Genomic DNA, 21,176 nt, shown 5'->3' on the forward strand with positions numbered 1-21,176 from the left:
GCCTTCTGAGTAGCTGGGATTACAGGCGCACACCACCACACCTGGATGATTTTTGTATTTTTAGTAGAGGTGGGGTTTCACCATGTTCGCCTGGCTGGTCTCAAACTCCTGACCTCAGGTGATCCAAAAGCGCTGGGATTACAGGCATGAGCGACCATGCCCGGCCTTTTTTTTTTTAATTTTTAATTTTTGTGGGTAGATAGTAGGTGTATATATTTATGGGATACTTTGATACACGCATGCAATGCATAATAATCACAGGGTAAAGGGGGTATCCATCCCCTCAAGCATTTATTCTTTGTGTTACAAACAATGCAATTATGCTCTTTATTTTTAAATTGAGGCTGGACACGGTGGCTCACCCATGTAATTCCAGCACTTTGGGTGGCTAAGGCAAGTGTATTGCTTGTGCTCAGCAGTTTGAGACCAGCTTGGGCAATGAGATAAAACCCCGTCTCTACAAAAAATACAAAAAAATTAGCCTGGCGTGGTGGCGCACACCTGTGGTCTCAGCTACTCGGGAGGCTGAGGTGGGAGGATTGCTTGAGCCCATGAGCTGAGACTGCACCACTGCACTCCAACCTGGGTGACAGAATGAGACCTTGTCTCAAAACAAAACAAAACAAAACAAAAAACAAAGTACAATAAATCTTTGATTGTAGTCACCCTGTTGTGCTATCAAATATAAGATCTTATTCCTTCTAATTATATTGTTGTATCCATTAGCCATCCCTCCCAACCCCCACTACCCTTCCTAGCCTCTGATAACCATTCTTCAAATCTCTACCTCCATTAATTAAGTTGTTTTATTTTATTTTATTTTGAGACAGAGTCTTACTCTGTTACCCAGGCTGGAGTACAGTGGCACAATCTCACCTCACTGAAACCTCCGCCTCCCGGGTTCAAGCAATTCTCCTGCCTCAATCTCCCAAGTAGCTGGGATACAGGCGCCTGCCACCACGCCCGGCTACTTTATGCATTTTTAGTAGAAATGGGGTTTTGCCATGTTGTCCAGGCTGGTCTTGAATTCCTGACCTCATGATCCACCCTCCTTGGCCTCCCAAAGTGCTGGGATTACAGGCGTGAGCCACTGAGCCTCGCCAATTTTTATTTCTGAAACATTTATTATTAATGTGATACGAAAATTACACAGAATATATGTTCATTTCTTATAAAGTTAAGTCTTCCAGAACCTGGTTTAACAAAAAACTGAGGTGAAATTCAGGTCTCAAATATAGAAACTTAAACTTTTCTTGAAATCCAATTAAAAATGTAGATATAGGCTGGGCGAGGTGGCTCACACCTGTAATCCCAGCACTTTGGGAGGCTGAGGTGGGCGAGGTCAGGAGATCGAGACCATCCTGGCTAACATGGTGAAACCCCGTCTCTACTAAAAAATACAAAAAATTAGCGGGCATGGTGGCAGGCGCCTATAGTCCCAGCTACTCGGGAGGCTGAGGCAGGAGAATGGCGTGAACCCAGGAGGCGGAGCTTCCAGTGAGCCTAGATGGCGCCACTGCACTCCAGCCTGGGTGACAGAGCGAGACTCCGTCTCAAAAAAAAAAAAAAAAGTAGATCTAAATAGAGTCAGTCTTTTAAGAAAAAAATCACACATTTTAGCCTCAGTCAGATTTTACTTTATTTGTATCCATGACAATATTAACTCTTCAGATTTACAAAATGACAAAACTTGATAATTACCTGGAAACAATTTATTATTAACTAGGTTAACCCTAAATCCATCAAGAAAAACCACCTAACATATTCAGTGTTAAAAAGAGACATTACGACTAGCCTGGCCAATATGGCAAAACCCCGTCTCTACTAAAAATACAAATAAATATTAGCAGGGTATAGTGGTACGTGCCAGTAAGTCCCAGCTACTCAGGATGCTGAGGCACCAGAATTGCTTGAATCTGGGAGGCAGAGGTTGCAGTGAGCTGAGATCGTGCCACTGCACTCCTGGGCAACAAAAGCGAGACTGTCTCAAAAAAAAAAAAAAAAAGAGAGAGACAACAATGAGACAGATTGGCACACGTATGCCCTGAGAAATAAATCAACAGCTCCCACTAAAATTCCCAATATGCTAAAGAGATTTAAAAGTACAATCTGGTACTTTCTCTTTTTTGAGATGGAGTCTCACCCTGTCAGCCAGGCTGGAGTGCAATGCGCGATCTCGGCTCACTGCAACCTCTGCCTCCTGGTTCAAGCGATTCCCCCGCCTCAGCCTCCCGAGTAGCTGGGATCACAGGCATGCACCACCACGCTTGGCTAGTTTTTTATATCTTTAGTAGAGATGGGGTTTCACCATGTTGGCCAGGCTGGTCTTGAACTCCTGACCTCATGATCCGCTCGTCTCCGCCTCCCAAAGTGCTGGGATTACAGATGTGGGCCACTACACCTGGCCCCAATCTGGTACTTTCAATGTTGCCTGTAAAGAGATTTCAGCTGAAGCTCAGATGGTACGGTTAAGATGCCTGGGGACTGGGATGGATGGATGGGCAGGCAGGAGGGTTGGAAGAGAAGTAATCCAATTAGCATTGAAAATAAGAGTGCCAGTTTGGAAAATCGAATGTCTATGATCATTTTCTTCCCTAAAACAGGGAAGACAGTGAATGTGGAAAATCCGATTTTCAGCAATATTCGCAGGACCTAAGGCAACAACCACATGCCTGGGGCAACTATACTTTCCAAATCCTGAATATTAAAAAGGTTTTCACATGGTAATCATCTTAATATTTTCTTTTTTTTAGAAGTTTCGCTCTTGTTGCCCAGGCTGGAGTGCAATGGTACAATCTTGGCTCACCTCAACCTCTGCCTCCCGGGTTCAAGCGATTCTCCTGCCTCAGCCTCCCGAGTAGCTGGGATTACAGGAATGCGCCATCACCCCCCGGTTAATTTTGTATTTTTTTAGTAGAGATGGGGTTTTTCCATGTTGGTGAGGTTGGTCTCAAACTTGTGACCTCAGGTGATCCGCCTGCCTTGCCCTCCCAAAGTGCTGGGATTACAAGCATGAGTCAGCGTGCCAGGCTAATTGTGTCCTTTTTAAAGGAACAAACAATTTGACTGTTGTGCAAATGAGGCTCACCTTGTCTCAATATGAAGCACCTGCCCTGGGCTGCTGTCTCAGGGCAGGAAAGTGGGGTGGTCAGAAAGGCAGCCAACACTGTTTCTGCTGCCACTGTCACTAAGCCTGGAGTGCCTGTTTTCAACTGCAGTGATCTGGTCCCTAACATTTAGCCTAAATAGTGAGCTGGTAAACAAAGCCCCTGCCAGCAGAGAAAAGGGGCTCTAGAGCTGTTGAAGGATTGGCCAGGCCGGTTCTTTTCTTATCTCTGTTGGTCTCGAGGAAGTTCCTCTAAGGTGAGCCAAGGTCAGTGGCTCATTTTAACTTAGAGTAACTCTCTGGGGACTCTAACCAGACTCCCAACAGTGCTCTGAGCCCCTGCTTAGTAAGTTCCCAGGGAAGCAGATGAAACTAATTAGGACATGGCCCACCAAAGGCGACACAAGCATTTTCCCCGCTGTGCACAGAGACCTTCCCACAACTGGGGCAAAGGCCGTGGAGGAAATCTTTCAAGCACAGAGGGGTCCGCAGTCACTGTCCCCACCTTCAGCTCTCTGCCCTGACAACCTCAGCCTGTCTTCACCATGTTTCTTCTCCCCAAGGCACAAATATTTCTTTTTAGCTTATTTTTGTGATGTACCCAACTAACCACGAAGCCAGGCCTGCTAGGATGAGGATAAAAATCAAATAAACAATCCTCTCAACGTCCAGGAAACGGCTGCCGGGCCTTCTGACTTCATGAAACGCTGGGGCCAGCTGTGCTCTTCTATGCTGGGTCTTCTTCGTCCATTGCCACATCGCTGTTGGTCTTCTTCTTCTGCTCAGCCTCTGGCTCTGCAGGCAGAATGCTGGTGACGGTGTGGAGAAGAGCTTCAATCTGCTCCTCCGTGAGCCGCTCTTCACTCTCTTCCACCATCTGCAGAAGGAAAGAAATCCTCCAGGGTTACAAATGAAGCTTACAGCCTTGGGCAGCCCTGCCAACTGTGCTCATGGTCTCAGCCCGGCCTCCTGGCACACAGACCTCACAGCCTGGGTCCTCGTGAGTCCTCTCCATCTTACAGACGGAAGGGTGGAGCCAACTCACATCCTGGACTGAGCCAATGCGACTGATCAAAATGGGTCAGTAAAAACCGAGTTGTAGGATAGCATTTTTCTTTAAAGAAAAGGAAAACCCCCAGCCTGGGAAGCATAGAGGAACCTCATCTCTTAAAAACAAACAAAAAAAATCAACCAGGCATGGTGGTGTGCGCCAACAGTCTCAGCTACTCGGGGGGCTGAGGTAGGAGGATCACTTGAGCCCAGGAGGTCGAGCCAAGCACTCCAGCCTGGGTGACAGAGCAAGACTTTGTCTAAAAAAAAAAAAAAAAAAAAAAAGGAAAAAGCTAACAGTTATATAACCACACACACACACACAGAGAAGTGGTGAACAGGTTTCATATGCATCTCGAAGAAGTTAAATGGCACTTTATGTACTTTTATATTTCACAAGCACATTTTTTTTTTTTTTTTTTTTTTTTGGTGGGGGGGGGGGAACGGAGTCTCGCTCTGTCGCCAGGCTGGAGTGCAGTGGCACAATCTCGGCTCACTGCAACCTCCGCCTCTCAGGTTCAAGCAATTCTCCTGCCTCAGCCTCCCGAATAGCTGGGACTACAGGCGCGAGCCACCATGCCCAGTTAACTGTTTGTATTTTTAGTAGAGAAGGGGTTTCACCATGTTGGCCAGGATGGTCTCAATCTCTTGACCTCGTGATCCACCCACCTTGGCCTCCCAAAGTGCTGGGATTACAGGCGTGAGCCACTGTGCCAGGCACACATCTGTAATTTAACGAACTGTATCAGCAACACAGTTGATGATGCCCACTATGTGCCAAATGGTTTGGAGCCTTCTTCTAACCCTCACTCCCACTAGCAACAGCCCTGCAGGGAGGCCTCCCATGTGCCTGGAGCTGCCTCTTGCACTTCCCGTCCGGCATTTCCTTTCATCCTCCCAACAATGCTGCTAAGGGGTAGAACTGGAATCCCCAGCCGGAACTGCCCAGTCTAAAACCCACAGTCCCCCACGTTCCACACCACACTGCCCATCAAAGGTCCATGTAAAACCTGGTTTCTGATGTGGTCCCAGAAATCTGAATCCAGAGATGATACCCACAGCCTGAGCCAGTTTCCTTAGCTTCGCCCCTAATTCTAAACAGATTAGGTCGTCAGCTGCCTTTTTAAAAGCAGCAGGCAGGCAGTTAAGTTATTTAACCCTCTTTGCTTGGTGGCATCAACCATCAATCACAAACACCTTTCTCAGCTCAAGGTGGCCAGGTTCTATTCCATGGCATTCCCCACAGCAATCTCTGAAATCCGGCAACTGGGACCACAGGGAGTTCCAGAAAGAAATCCTGGCAGACTGAAGTAAAACAAGATAATAAGACAGGCCTGCAATCCTGGAGAGGATCCCAGTCTGACCACCTCCCTTTACAGACAACAGCACAGTTCAGGAAGTAATGTGACATGCCCAAGGTCACACCATGAACTCCTGGCAAAACCCTGGTCTCTCCACTCACTTCAGCCCAAAAGTGTTTCTGCAACTAGATAATAATCCTGGTGTCCCAGGATGGGGGAGATCCTGAGTGAATCAATGGGGGCTACTCCCTATGACGCTGTGAAATAAAATGACCATTTTCTAAAGATTCCATGGCTCAGGAAAATGTAAATTCTCCTCTGAGAAAGAAACAATCTTCAAACACCCACCCCCGTTTTTTTTTTTTTTTTTTTGAGACAGAGTTTCACTCTTGTTGCCCAGGCTGGAGTGCAATGGCGTGACCTTGGCTCCCTAGCAGCTGAGATTACAGGCATGCACCACCACACCCAGATAATTTTGTATTTTTAGTAGAGACAGGGTTTCTCCATGTTGGTTAGTCTGGTCTCGAACTCCCGACCTCAGGTGATCCACTCGCCTCGGCCTCCCAAAGTGCTGGGATTACAGGAGTTAGCCACCTCACCCGGCCAAAAACCCATTTTTAAAATCAGACATGGGGCCAAGTGCGGTGGCTCACACCTGTAATCCCAGCACTTTGGGAGGCTGAGGTGGGCAGATCACAAGGTCAGGAGATCGAGACCATCCTGGCTAACACAGTGAAACCCCATATCTACTAAAAATACAAAAAATTAGCTGGGCGTGGCAGCGTGCGCCTGTAGTCCCAGCTACACGGGAGGCTGAGGCAGGAGAATGGTGTGAACCCAGGAGGTGGAGGTTGTAGTGAGCCAAGATCGCGCCACTGCACTCCAGCCTGGGCGACAGAGCAAGACTCTGTCTCAAAAAAAATAAATAAATAAAATAAAAATAAAATCAGACATGCAAAATTACAGTCTGTAAAAAGCAGTAATCTAACATGTACTGCCCCCAAAGAATAAAGCAGGGAAAGGAAGGAAATAGCCAAGATTTGATTATTTAACCTAGAGAAAAGATGATCTCCGTTTGACAAAATAATGTGCAGAAAAGAATTTTGCTAAGTTCACTAACGGCCGGAGCTTTTATCAACATCCAATCCCCCTTAATTACAGTCAAGACCTTTTTTTTTTTTTTTCAACCTAAGGTTCCCAGTCACAGGAAGAAACCCTAAGCTGCATTAAACTAAATGAAATACAAACAAAAAAGAAACTTTCAGAAATAAAAAACTTACTAGCACGTCTTGGATCACTAGGATAAATGACAATGACTACATTATCCCTCACCCCCACCTTTTTTTTTCCCAAAGAGAGTGGGTCTTACTCTGTCACACAGGCTGGAGCATACTGGCACGATCATCACTTACTGCAGTCTCAAACTCCTGGGCTCAAGTAATCCTCCTGCCTCAGCCTCCCGAGTAGCTGGGACTATAGCTATGTGCCACCATGTCCAGCTAATTATTTTTTATTATTTTTTGTAGAGATGGGGTTGCCCAGGCTGGTCTTCTACTCCTGGGCTCAAGTGATCCTCTCACATCACCCTTTCAAAGTGCTGGGATTATAGACATGAATTACCGTGTCCGGCCCTTCACCTTTTCTTTCCAACACAGGAGAAACAGTCCAAGTAAAGAAGTAAAGTTCAAAGCACCATATCAAGGTTCTCAGATACCAACCATTTCAAGTAGTTGAGAACATAAGGGGAAATAAAACTTAAAAATCCAAAGTATCAACAGCTGGGTTAACATAAATGATAAACTTATTATCCCAATCCCAGGAGCATCAAACTGGGTTGCCGACCTCCAAAAATGGCAACTTGAAGTTGCCAAACCTAAAGTCCTACTTTCCTCAAAGTGATTCAAAGATCTGATAGCAACAATGTATACTATTAAATATTTGATCCAGAACAGTTCACTGAACCTGGCTTTCTAAATTTCAACTTTCTCTAATGTAAAATGAAAGTAACGCCTACAGCGAGGACAAAAGGAGAACATATGTAACAGTGTTTTACAAGCAATAACGCTCTATATGAGTCAAGACTTCATAATCACGAAATTACTAACAGGCCTAGATGGTAGTGCTGTTCAGGGCAGTGGCCTGTGAGGTCACAGGATTACTGACCTCAGGCCGGAGGGCTCACAAATCATTCCAAATCAATACACAACCGGGCACAACAAGTCCTAAGCTGGGTGGCCACCTCATTTCCTCACCGAGCCTCTGAGTCAGCAGGCAGTCATCAGAGGGCCACAGCAAATCACAGCCCAGGCGTAACTGAAGAAGTGAGGCTTCAGCCTCCAAAAGACACCTGGCTTCCAAGTGAATGCTAATAAATGTTGGATGCTGGGACTGTTTTCTGGACCCAGGGAGAAAAAATGGCTCTAGTATTAATATAGGGAACTTCTCACTCAAGTCCTTTGTGCTTGCCACTGTAAGTGAAACCTTTTATTTCTTTTTGTTTTCTAGAGAAGGAGTTTCGCTCTTGTCGCCCAGGCTGGACTGCAGTCGCGCTCACTACACCCGGCTCATTACAACTTCTGCCTCCCAGGTTCAAGCGATTCTCCTGCCTCAGCCTCCCAAGTAGCTGGGATTACAGGCGCTCGCCACCATGCCCAGCTAATTTTTGTATTTTTAGTAGAGATGGGGTTTCGCCATGTTGGCCAAGCTGGTCACAAACTCCTGACCTCAGGTGATCCACCCGCCTCGGTCTCTTAAAGTACTGGGATTACAGGCGTGAGCCACTGTGCCCGGCCATTTGCTTTTTTTTTTTTTAAAAGACAGGTTCTTGCTCAGTCACACAGGCTGGAGTACAGTGGCACTATCATAGCTCACTGCAGCCTTGAACTTCTGGGCTCAAACAATCCTGTCACCTTAGTCTCCTGAGTAGCTGGGACCACAAGTGTGCGCCACAATACCTGGCTAATTTTTTTTTCATTTTTTGTAGAGATGGGGTCTTACTATGTTGCCCAGGCTGGTTTTGAATTCCTGGCCTCAAGCAATCCTCCCACCTTGGCCTCCCAAAGTGCTGGGATTATAGGCGCAAGCCACCATGTTCGGCCAAAGCTTTCATTTCTTATCACTCTGGTGAGAAGAGATACTGCTACAAACCTTGGTAAACAATTTGCTACCTTTTGTAGCCAAATTCCAGAGTGGGAAGAATCTGGCTATAAAATGGTCCAACTACTGAGAAACAGCAGTTTCTACCAAGGCCTACCTACTTTGTAGAAAGGAGAAGGAAACCATCTCAGGGGATGTCACACACATCTTTCTTCTCATCAAGCACAAGTTCCTGGCTTGGAGGAGCAAAGTAAAGCTTCTGAATCAGAAGGTCCCAATCAGCCACTCACCAGCCCTCTGGGCTAAAATGGACAGGACACTTGCCCCCTTCCAAGACTGTGGGGAGGGCATTCAAAGTGACAGACAATCACAGGCACCAGGACCAAGGACTGAGACTGTGTCTGGCACACCCCATGCACTCTTTTTTTTTTTTTTCCAAGATGGAGTCTCACTCTGTCACCCAGGCTGGAGTGCAGTGGTGCGATCCTGGCTCACTGCAACCTTGGCCTCCCGGGTTCAAGTGATTCTGCCTCAGCCTCCCAAGTAGCTGGGATTACAAGTGTGCGCCACCATGCCCAGCTAATTTCTGTACATTTAGTAGAGATGGGGTTTTACCACTTTAGCCAGGCTGGTCTTGAACTCCTGACCTCAGGTGATCTGCCCACCTTGGCCTCCCAAAGTGCTGGCATTACAGGCATGAGCCACCGCACCCGGCCCACCCCAGGCACTCTCAATAGCAGCAAATCTTCCCCCAAGTAATGATACCACTTTCCACAGGCTCTGGCTGAGGTCACACTAATCCTCATCTCTTCTCTCTGCCTGTCATTAAGCCATGAGTAACATATGTTGCTGATTAAAGCTGGAGGAGACATGACATGTGATCTTTAACCCAGAGGGACAGGGATTCGTTTCTTGCTGTTCTGTTTGTTTTTTCTCTCCTCTAAGCTCTAAGTTGAAACTCCAACACAGTGTAAAGCATGAAAATAATCAGGACACATGAGAAAGGGGTTTCTATTTAGCCTACAGGCGGGTTCCCAGAGAAAGGCACCCTTCATGGAAGGAACTGTTCTAATTTAATTTTGGGTACATTCTGAAGGGCAAAAACAACCCTAGGAAGACAATGAACAATTTAGTAAAAAATTAAATACCCTGTGGCCTTTTAAAAAGTTTTTCCATTAGCAACTCTAAAAATCGTATTTTTGACCATTTTCTTCCATACTTTTCTAAAGGAAATTTGACAAAGAGCTAAGTATTTCTAAAACTGACTTTGGAAACTGCTTTATTCTCATTTTGTTAATTCTCTAAAGTTTCTTTTTTTTTTTTTTAAAACTGGCAATTAGACGGCCTGCTTGACACTTGTCACGTATCGATGCTCTCTGCCCTGTAATAAGAAGGCAGCGGCCACAGCGTGCCCAGTGGTGGCCCGGGTATCTCCCTGGATCATTTCCCAGGCCCCTTACCCCATCGCAGGCCCCTCTACTCTGGCTGCCTCCTCCTATTCCAAAGCCTACGCTCTCAGTACAAAGCGGACTTCACAAGTGATGAGGCTGCACTAAATAAATGGTTTATGCAGGGAAATGGGATCACATTCATGGTTTTATATGTGATCTCTGACGGTGATGTGGGAGATGGACTTGGGGAGCCAGGGAGAATGGGGAGAGGACACCCGCAAGAGCCGCGTGAAAAAATAATGGCAGAAATCAATGCAGTACATGAGGGAGAGAAGCAAGAACAGAAGACAGAAGCAACTGAATTTGGGGACTCCCTGACTATGAAATGAAAGGAAGAGAATGGATTGCAGGTTTCCGGCGTGGGAGGCCAGGCCAGGAGATGAGCAAGGAAGGGAGCCGATGGGACAGTGCACACATGCTCCCCTCACCTAGAAGGAGAGGAAGCAAGAGCAGGGCGAAGGGTGGGCGTGGGGACAGAGAATGTTCACCAGAGACATGCTGAATTTCATGTTTTTTATGCAACATCTGGTTGGCAACAACGCCTACAGGGAAGCAATGGCCAGAATGGCCTGGACATCAGGGGAGTCGGAGAGCCGCCAAGTCATCAGCCAAAACCCTAGGGGAGGAATGAAATCTCCTCCAGTGTTTTGTGGTCCCTAAGTCCGCACTAACTAGGATCAAACTGGCAAGGTCTCCTTTTCCTTAAGAAATGGGGTGGTTGGGCAGCCTCTTAAAAAAAAACGCAGTTCCTGGCTTGTCCACCACAGCCATTCTACATCTCAGACCCACAGCAGCCTCCCCAGCACAGGCACCCTTCACTCACCAGCTGGATCTCCACAGCAGTCACAGGCCGGTGGTTCAGCAGCTGGAGCTTCTCAGCTCTGTGGAGGGAAAGTACAGCGTTGACAACTTGCATAGCCCTAAGTCCTGAGTCCTGACTGAGCTTCACAGAGAATAATTTGTTAGCTAAAAAATGGGAGAACCACTGGAGTGTGGCCCTCAGTTCCTTCAACTGTAAATTGAGAGAATGGAACAGGAGCATGTGTGTGACTCCCAGCCCACGGTACGAATGGGTATCAGAGGTGTGATTGTAGGAAACAAAGCAGCAGTGCATATGCCATTTTAAAAACAGGGGGGTCATTTTCTTTTTTCCTGTTTTTTTTGAGACAGAGTTTTCCTCTTATTGCCTAGGCTGGTGCGCAGTGGCACGATCTTGGCTCACTGTAGCCTCCGCCTCCAGGGTTCAAGTGATTCTCCTGCCTCAGCCTCCCAAGTAACTGGGATCACAGGTGCTCGCAACCACACCCACCCAGTTAATTTTTGGTATTTTTTTTAGTAGAGATGGGGTTTCATCATGTTGGCCTGGCTGGTCTCAAACTCTCGACCTCAGGGGATCCACCTGCCTCGACCTCCCAAAGTGGTAGGATTATAGGCGTGAGCCACCGCGCCCAGCCCAGGAAGGTAATTTCTATCTGGAAAATGTGAAGAAAATAATGCTTTCTTCATCCAAATTATAGAAAGTACCAACTAACAAAATCACCTTAGGCCAGGTGTGGTGGCTCATGCCTATAATCCCAGCACTTTGGGAGGCCAGGTGGGAGGATCCCTTGAGGCCAGGCATTCCCGATCAGCCTGGGCAACATTAAAAAACCTTACAAAAAAATTAAAATAAATTAGCTGGGCATGATGGGTTGCTCCTGTAGTCCCAGCTACCTGTAGTCCCAGCTACGGAAGGCAGAGGACAAGGGGGTGAGGCGGGAGGATCGCTTTAGCCTGCACTCCAGCCTGGGCGACAAAGCCACACCCTATCTCTAAAACTAAAAAAAAATTAAAACACACAAAATCATCTTGTGTGGTCATCTCTTAGAAATGGGTGAATTCCTTTTTGAGATTAAGATTTAATATTTAGCAGATTTGACCTATTATCTTAGTAAACAAAACAGGGACTAAAAGAGGCAGGAGTTAATACACAGAAATATAGGTACAGTGCCTCTGCCCTGAAAGCACTTAACCCAGCTGGAGAAAGAAGACAAATACATGCAAATTTTCACAACAAAAGATCTGAGTGACAGTTATAGTGATCATCTGCCTCAAAGAAAGACACAGATCATTGCTGAAAGGGTGGCCGAATCGTGTGGACTCTGAAAGACTACAGAACTTCAGAGGAGATCAAACGACTGCAGTGACCACCCCTGTGCAGGCGACAACTTCTACATTTCTCTCTCAGTTTGACCCTGGGGCTGCAGATCCATCTTTCCAATCAGCTCAGTAAGTATTTACTGCATTAAAGACCTTCTGGAGTGAAAACATGAAGAAGCCACGACTCCTGCAGCCACGTGCTGGGGGAAGAACACTTACCCACTCTCCCTGAGCCTCAGTTTCCTCATCTGTGAAACAGGAATGATAACAGTACTTACTCTCTTATGAGAGGATTAAGAGGGATGAAAATCTTCCCAGAGGCTGCCGCTACCATTTATTGCTTGCTTTCCATGTGGAACTACATTGAATCCTCAGATTTCACTGACACTGAGATAGTAAATAACTTGTCCACAGTTGCAAAGCTAGTAAATGGCAGAGAAGCTCCTGTTCTTGGCCATCTGCTTCTAGCGTACATGTGATAATGGATGGAAAGTGTCATAATGCCATCTGTCCCATGATAGTTTCTCCATAAATGGCAGTAATTATTAGGGCAGTTCTAGTCAATTTCTACTGCTTGTAATCCCCCAAATGTTTACTCTAGACTCAAGGAGGGAGACTCCACAGAGATGACCCTTGCACTAGACCCTGATGGCTTTTCAATGCAAAAGGGATGGGAGGGACAGACAGCCAGGGCAGGAACAACACAAGGACATGCCCAGAGGAAAGAAAGCTCCCAGAGTTTTAGGAAACAGCTAGAGAGGGGTGGGACATGGGGTGAAAGAGTCATCTGGGACAAGATCGAAAGGGCCCTGAGGCCCTGACTATCAAGAGGCTGGGTATGACTTGGTCAATACAGGAGAGCAACCAAGGAAGAGGGGCATGCTCTGGCTGGTGCTGGCGGCAATTCTGGAAGACCCAAGAAAATGGAGGCAGACAGGGAGGAACACACTGTAACACCCTCTGGGTGAGTGAGAGTGAGGTTATGAAGTTGGCCAGCAGCAGCAGGCATGCCAGTAAGCGTCTAAACACGTGAAACGCTTCCCGTCACCCTTAGGTAAAGTCAACAGGACTTGACAACTGCCTAGATTGGGTAGGATCGGGGAGGAGGAGTGAGGGAACAGATAGAGTCAAGGTTAGGTTGTTTAGAAAAAAAATACATTATTTAACATGAAATTTGAGTTTGTAGTACCTTTATAACTCTGAAGAGGCTTCTGTCAAAAAGTGTGTCTAGTTTGGTCTAAAACTAAAGGAAAAAAACCAGCACTAGATTTATTTGCAAGGAGTTACATGAAACCATGGAGTGGATATTATGGGTCCAGAGACCAACTGTGGAGTGAGTGAAGACCAGGACAGAACACCGTAAAGTGCCTCCATCTAACAGGCCAGGAGAAGCCAAGCGCGGTGGCTCACATCTGTAATCCCAACACTTTGGGAGGCTAAAGTAGGAGGATCACTTGAGGCTCTGAGTTCAAAAACAGCCTGGGCAACAAAGTGAGACTCTGTCTTTACAAAAAAATAAAAATAAAACAATTAGCCAAGCATGGTGGCATATACCTGTAGTCCTAGCCACTCAGGAGGTTGAGGCAGGATTGCTTGAGTCCAGGAGTCTGAGGCTTCAGTGAGCTATGATCACACCACTGCACTCCAGTCTGGGAGACAGAGCGAGAAAAATAAGTTGACTGTGTCAATACAGAAGTCACGGAATTTGCCAACCAAGAGGTCATTGGTGGCCTGTGCAGTTCAGTGGAATGACAGCTGTGCTGACAACTGGACTCTGGGGACTGAGGAATGATTGTGGAGGAACGAACCTCTTGATAACACAGAAGTAAAAAAGCAGCTCCAGCCGAAGGAGGGAGGGTCTGGAAGAAGAGTGGAGAATGGCCACCGGCTAGGGAGACAAACACATGGAGAGGCTGAAATTCCAGGAGGGAAAAGTAAAGACCCTCAGAAACTGCTGCCCAAATCTCCAGCAAAGGGGCTCATGTTCCACCAAGACCACGGTGAGGGGAATATAGCAGCCAATCGGAAAGGACTGGAAGGGAGATGAGTTCATTCCGGGTAGTTTTCTCAGTTCCCGTCTGAGAGGTCTCCACGTGAAGAGGGAGAAGAGGGATCGCAAGGACTAAAAGCTACAGAGGATTGGTAACGAGACGACCAGAAGATCAGCAAAGACATTCACAACCATTCCCTGAAAAACTCCAACTCGAGGTCAAACCACCAAGCAAGTTCCCTGTCCTACACCCAAGGAGCTGAGCACTGCTGTGGTCACAGCAGGCTCCCACGCACTCCACACTCCAGTCTGGGGTGGTGGGGGAATTAAGGGGGTCAGCGCACAAACATTCCCTGCTGGCTTCAGAACCAAGCCACTTTCATTGTCTCTACTTTCTCCCCTTGCTTCTCAACTCCCTGCACCCTAGCTCTTGCCCAAGTGATCACCAAAAGTGTTCTTGCTTCAAGGGCCTGGTGCCTCCACACGGACAAATCCAGAGGCTGCTCCTTGGTCCTACTCCATCTGACACTGCTGATCATTCCCTCCTTAAAACTGCCTGCCCTCAGGGCTTCCATGACACCTTCTCTTTCAATTCTTTCCTGATCCGACTCTCCCTTCTTCATCTCCTTCTGGATTTTCTCTTCTCCAGAGAGGCTCTGGCACTCTCATGGTGCTGACTTTCATCCTCTGACCCTCCTACTGACGTCCTCACCCAGGCCTCAAAATCTCAGCTACCACTACAGGCTGTAACCAAGAAGTCCATGCTTTCTGGAGACAGAGAGAGGAGAAGGACCAGAGAGTAGCAGACCAGAGGTGGGGACGGGCAGTGGGGTGGGCGAGGTGGTAGAAGTGCACGTGGTTAATGACTATGAAAAAATAGAAAGAATGAATAAGATCTAGTATTTGATAGTCCAACAGGGTGACTACAGTCAACAATAATTTAATTGTACATTTAAAAATAACTACAAGAGTATAACCGGATGTGTTATGCTCACAAATATAACAAGAGCTGCAAGTTCCCAGAGGAGCCAGGCCCAGCCGCAGTGAAGAAGCCCGCCGCTCCCTCTTCTGGCTGTTGGACAACAACGCTGCCTGAAGCGTTAACTCTTGGCAGAGTCATGGAAACAAGCAATTAATCAAAGGGTTGAGGTTAAAAGGATTAGAAAGCCTTTTAAAAAGATTTTCAAAAATCCTCGATTTTAGGATCACTAGTGGAAAAAAGGGAGCTAAAATTAATCCTTCTTGAATACTACAGTCTGCTTTAAATTTATATAGATCATGGCCAATCACGAATCAGCTTGCAAGACAATGCCTATGTATTTGTAGGTTTTTTGAACAGTATTTGTCCATACTTATAGTAGAAAAGATGTTGGGCTTAGGAAGCAATACATTAGCCCAAAGAGATGAAAAGAGGCCTTAAAAATCAACTGTTAGCACTTCTGCTATAGGAGAAGATGGAGGAAGCCCACGAAAGCCTTTCTCTCTCCACAGATTACAGTGAAAAATTTCGAGACAGCTGGGCACAGTGACTTACACCTGTAATCCCAGCACTTTGGGAGGCTGAGGCGGCGGATCACCTGAGGTCAGGAGTTCGAGACCAGCCTGGCCAACATGGAGAAACCCCGTCTCTACTAAAAATACAAAAATAAGCAGTGGTGGCATGCACCTATAATCCCAGCTACTCAGGAGGCCGAGACAGGAGAATCGCTTGAACCCATGAGGCGGCAGTTGCAGTGAGCTGAGACTGTGCCACTGCACTCCATCCAGCCTGGGTAACAAGAGCAAGACTCCATCTCAAAAAAAAAAAAAAAAAAAGAAAAGAAGAAATCTCCAGACAAAAAACAAAAAAATACCCAACTCTGAAAAGCAAACAAAAGCAGGTGGTCTGGGAGGGAAACAAAACCTGAGAACCATTTGGGGTGGAGGATGGATGTGAGTTTCTCGGGGCTTTTTCCCCTTTTCTCTCAGGGCCTCAATCCTGGTGCAGCTGCGGTGGCCCCACAAGCAGCTCCAACTCCAGGAGAAATCCAATCTTTCTGGCCAGGAGACTGAGAAAGGCTGGAGACCCAGGAGGAGCTCACAACTCAAGGGCAGCCCCCCAGGTGGGGACCAGCAGCAGGCGTAGCCCGGAAGGGAGCCCTTGCTGTCCAGAGTGCCCAAGAGTCATCTTTCCCTTTTCCCTTTTCTACTTTCCCTGCTCTGCTCCAAGGACAGCTCTAGTAACAACCATACACAGGTGGGCAGGTAAACCTTTGAGAGAAACTCGGAACTTGTGGCTAGAGGACCCAAAAGGGGGTATCATGTGGGCCAGAGAGTAGGAGCAGGGAAGTTCCAGAGAGGAGAGCTAGAGAAGGGGACTCCTCCAAATTTGAGTATCAATCAACACAAATTCTAGATTCACCTGAGCTGTTTATGTGCAGAACAGTACCAAAACAGCAAGCATGGAACAGACCCAGCACAGCAAAGACCCCGAGTGAGAAGGAAGCAAGTTCCACCGCCAGTCCAGTCCCATATGCAAAGACCCAGAGTGGGTTTCAAAACCAAATGACACTGAAATCCTTGCCCCGGAAGGCAAGACCGACTTGAAGTCTGAACCTAATTGGATTGACAGCCTCCTAAAACACAAACCAGAAGCTTTTAACAGGACCCAGAGTCTAAACAATATAATACTCAAATGCCCAGGATACAATCTACAATTACCTCGACCACGAAAATATGACTCATTCTCCAAGGAAAAGATAATCAACAGATGCCAAGCCCATGATGACATGTTAAAATTATCAAGATTCTAACTATTATAATAACTGGGGGAAAAGGTAAACATTCCTGAAATGAATGGAATAATACAAGTTCTCAGGAAAGAACAGAAGTTATAACAAATAACCAAATGGAAACTTTAGAACTGAAAAATACCTGAAATGAAAAATTCACTGGTAGCCTTGATAACGGAAAATGCCAGAACAATCTGTGCGTATACAGACAGATCAACAGAAATTATCCCATTAGACTTTGAGGCTGCAGTGAGCCTGAGGTCGCCATCGCACTTCAGCTTGGGCAACAGAGTGAAACCTTATCTCTACTAAAAAAAGAGACAGGAAGGAAAAAAGAGAAATTATTCCACTTGAACTACAAATTTTTTAAAAAAGGAACAGAGCCTCAAAGACCTGTATAGCAGTATCAGAGGTTTACCAGTTGTGTTTCTGGGAGCTGAAGAAAAGGAGGAGAAAGAGATTGGGATAGAAAAAAATATTTCAAAAATAGCTGAGAACTTCACAAATGTAGTAAGAAACATAAATTTACATAATCAAGAAGCTCAGCAAAAATAAACTGGGGAAAAAAAGCTGAAACATATCATTATCAAATTATTGAAGACCAAAGACTTGATAATCTTTTTTTAAATTTATTTAAAATTTTTTTTTTTTTTTTTTTTTTTTTTTGAGACGGAGTCTCGCTCTGTCCCCCAGGCTGGAGTGCAGTGGCGCATCTTGGCTCACTGCAAGCTCTGCCTCCCGGGTTCACGCCATTCTCCTATCTCAGCCTCCCGAGTAGCTGGGACTACAGGCGCCTGCCACCACGCCCGGCTGATTTTTTTTTTTTTTTTTGTATTTTTTTTAGTAGAGACGAGGTTTCACCGTGTTAGCCAGGATGGTCTCAATCTCCTGACCTCATGATCCGCCGGCCTCAGCCTCCCAAAGTGCTGGGATTACAGGCGTGAGCCACCGCGCCCAGGCTAGTGAAGTGAAGCAGTAGGAGTAGAGAGGGGATAAAAAAAATCTTAACAGCAGCCAGAGGAAAATGACACATTAGGGTTAGGGTGATAGCAGATTAAAAATTTTTTTTAATTAATTATTTTTCAAAATATAGAGATGGAGTCTCACAATGATGCCCAAGCTGGTCTCAAACTCCTGGCCTCAAGTGATCTTCCTGCCTCAGCCTCCCAAAGTGCTGAGATTATAGGCATGAGCCACTGCATCCAGCCTGATCACAGATTTCTAATCAAAAACTGTGACAGCCAGAAGTCACTGAAATGACATCTTAAAAGTTCTGAAGGAAAAGATCAATCAACCCAGTGAAATTATCCTTCAGGAATGAAAGGAAATAATGACATTCTCAGCTAAATGAAAATAAGAGAATTTGTAGCCAAGAGACCTGTTCTCAGAAAAGTGCCAAAGGAAGTTCTTCCTGGTGAAGTAAATGATAAAAAGGACACAGGGCACTTCAGGAATAGAGAGCAAAAGAAATGATGACAAAAAGACTATTTTTGTTCTCTTAAGCTCTTTAAAATATGTAAGAATATAGAAAGTAAATGTAAAAACACTACTAACAGTATGTAGATTATATGTTTCAATGTATGTAGATTATATGTTTCAATGTATGTAGATTATATGTTATAAATACAACCATAACACAAAAAGAAGGTAAAGAGACTTATATACACTAACTGGTCAAATATTAACTCTGGACTATAAATGGTCAGGCATGCATATTATTATCCTTACAGTAACTACTAAAAACAAAAATAAACAAAAAGATTCAGCCAAAAGGCTACAAATCTTTTTAGCTTTATAGATATAGAAAAAGCAAGTGACAACATTCAACATCCAATCTCTGCAATTTGAACTCCCTAAACCTGGTAAAAGACATCCATGGAAAACCTAAACCAGCATCATACTTAATGGTGAAGGACTGACTGTTTTCCCTTAATATCAGGGACAAGATGAGGATGTCTGCTCTCACCACTCCTACTCAACATCGTCCTGGAGGCCCCAGCCAGGGCAATGAGATAAGAAAAAGAAGGAAAAGGCATACAGATGAAAAAGAAGTAAAACTCTGTTTGCAAACACCATGACTTTCTGCATAGAAAATCCTAAAGAATACACTAAAAATGTTCCTAGAACTAATAAGTGGATTTATCAAGGCTGGAGGGCATAACACCAATATAAAGTCAGCTGTACTTCTATATGAGCAATCAACAACTGGAAATGAGCACCATTTACAATAGCACACAAAATTATGAAATAGGTATAAATCTAAAAAAATTTGTGCAGAACCTGTATGCTACACTGTTTTCACAGACTAGAAGGTTCAGTATTGGTGGGTTGTTTTTTTTTAACCTTTGACTGATCTTAAATTATTATTATTATTAAATTTTTTTTTTTGAGACAGTCTTGCTCTGTCACCAGGCTGCAGTGCAGTGGCGCAATCTCGGCTCACTGCAACCTCCATCTCCCAGGTTCAAGTGATTCTCCTGCCTCAGCCTCCCGAGTAGCTGGGACTACAGGCGGCCCCATCACCACACCCGGCTAATTTGTTGTATTTTTAGTAGAGACGGGGTTTCACCATGTTGGCTAGGATGGTCTCGATCTCTTGACCTCGTGATCCACCTGCCTTGGCCTCCCAAAGTGCTGGAATTATAGGTGTGAGCCACTGCGCCCGTCCGATCTTAAATTATTAATATTGTCAAGATGTCAATTCTCCCCCAAAACTTGACCTACAGATGTAACGCAATCCCAATCAGAATCTCAGCAGGATTTGTTCCAGATATCAACAAGTCAATTCAAAAATGTATACATAGGCCAGGCACAGTGGCTCACACCTGAAATGCTAGCACTTTGGGCAGCCAAAGCAGGAGGATCACCTGAGGTCAGGAGTTCAAGACTAGCCTGGCCAATACAGTGAAACCCCATCTCTACTAAAAATACAAAATTGGCCAGGCACGGTGACTCACGCCTGTAATCCCAGCACTTTGAGAGGTCGAGGTGGACAGATCACCTGAGGTTGGGAGTTTGAGACCAGCCTGATCAACATGGAGAAACCACGTCTCTATTAAAAATACAAAACTAGCCAGGTGTGGTGGCAGATGCCTGTAATCCCAGCTACTGTGGAGGCTGAGGCAGGAGGAATCACTTGAACCCGAAGGCAGAGGTTGCGGTGAGCCGAGATTGCGCCATTGCACTCCAGCATGAACTCACAACAGTGAAACTCCATCTCAAAAAAAACCAAACCAAATGAAAAAAAAAAGGGCTAGTTTTCTTCTCATGTAAACTCTTGATGTATGACGTTTTCAATTTTAAAAGGTTGAACTCATTCCAGACCAAGAAAAGGAACTGGGAACTACAAGAACTCACAGAAGATGATCAAGCCACTTTTGCCTCAAGCAAACACAAACGTCAAAGGACTTCATTGATCAACTTTATAAAAAATACTTTAACTTGTCAACCCTACTTTTCATCCAATTTGGTCTGAATTCTGGGAGTGGGGGTGATGCGACATGTTATACAAACTGGGACTCCAAGAAAAGATTTTTTTTTTTTTTGAGACAGAGTTTTGCTCTTGTTGCCCAGGCTGGAGTGCAATGGTTCAATCTTGGCTCACCGCAACCTCCGTCTCCCAGGTTCAAGCGATTCTCCTGCCTCAGACTCCCTAGTAGCTGGGATTACAGGCATGTGCCAGCACGCCCAGCTAATTCTGTATTTTTAGTAGAGATGGGGTTTCTCCATGTTGGTCAGGCTGGTCTAGAACTCCCAACCTCAGGTGATCCACCCGCTTCAGCCTCCCAAAGTGCTGGGATTACAAGCATGAGCCGCCACGCCTGGCCAAGAAAAGATTTTTAAACCCCATTAAGATTTGTTCCTCATGGCACATGTATACATATGTAACAAACCTGCACGTTGTGCACATGTACCCTAGAACTTAAAGTATAATTTTGAGAAAAAAGATAAATAAAAAAAGAAGGAAGAAAGGTCTTCTGCATTTACCCATTCAAACCAGTTAGTACTTGATTAATATAATATTTCAATTCTGTCTTGTTTTTTCCCCATTTCTACCACATTATCACATTTCCTTCCTTTCAAAACAATTTATTTTACTAATATTTTGAGATCAGCTCATGACATTTAATGTTCTCAATAATTAGAGAAGAATTAATTTGGTTAGCCTAGAATACACTCACTTGTGTTTCTAAATTAGTAAGCTCATTTTCATCTAGATAATGGGAGGCTAGAGGGGTCCTGCTTTAAGAGTAGAACTATTAGTTCTACCAA

At 45.4% G+C, this 21,176-nt stretch overlaps 1 protein-coding gene across 2 annotated transcripts in view; it reads right to left on the bottom strand.

Moving 5' to 3' along the window:
• Positions 1 to 1,614: 1,614 nt before the first annotated feature.
• CRCP (CGRP receptor component) overlaps positions 1,615 to 21,176 on the bottom strand; it is a 37,610-nt gene continuing 18,048 nt past the window's right edge. For both annotated transcript variants that reach the window (XM_054495124.2, XM_054495123.2), the window contains 2 exons: positions 10,828 to 10,885; positions 1,615 to 3,983 (listed from right to left, as the gene is read on the bottom strand). In XM_054495124.2, the coding sequence (XP_054351099.1) occupies positions 3,834 to 3,983; positions 10,828 to 10,885 (208 nt within the window). In that variant the 3' untranslated portion in view covers positions 1,615 to 3,833. The remainder of the gene's footprint in view (positions 3,984 to 10,827; positions 10,886 to 21,176) is intronic.

The sequence above is a fragment of the Pongo pygmaeus genome, chromosome 6, assembly GCF_028885625.2.
Source record: "Pongo pygmaeus isolate AG05252 chromosome 6, NHGRI_mPonPyg2-v2.0_pri, whole genome shotgun sequence".
NCBI classification, from domain to species: domain Eukaryota; kingdom Metazoa; phylum Chordata; class Mammalia; order Primates; family Hominidae; genus Pongo; species Pongo pygmaeus.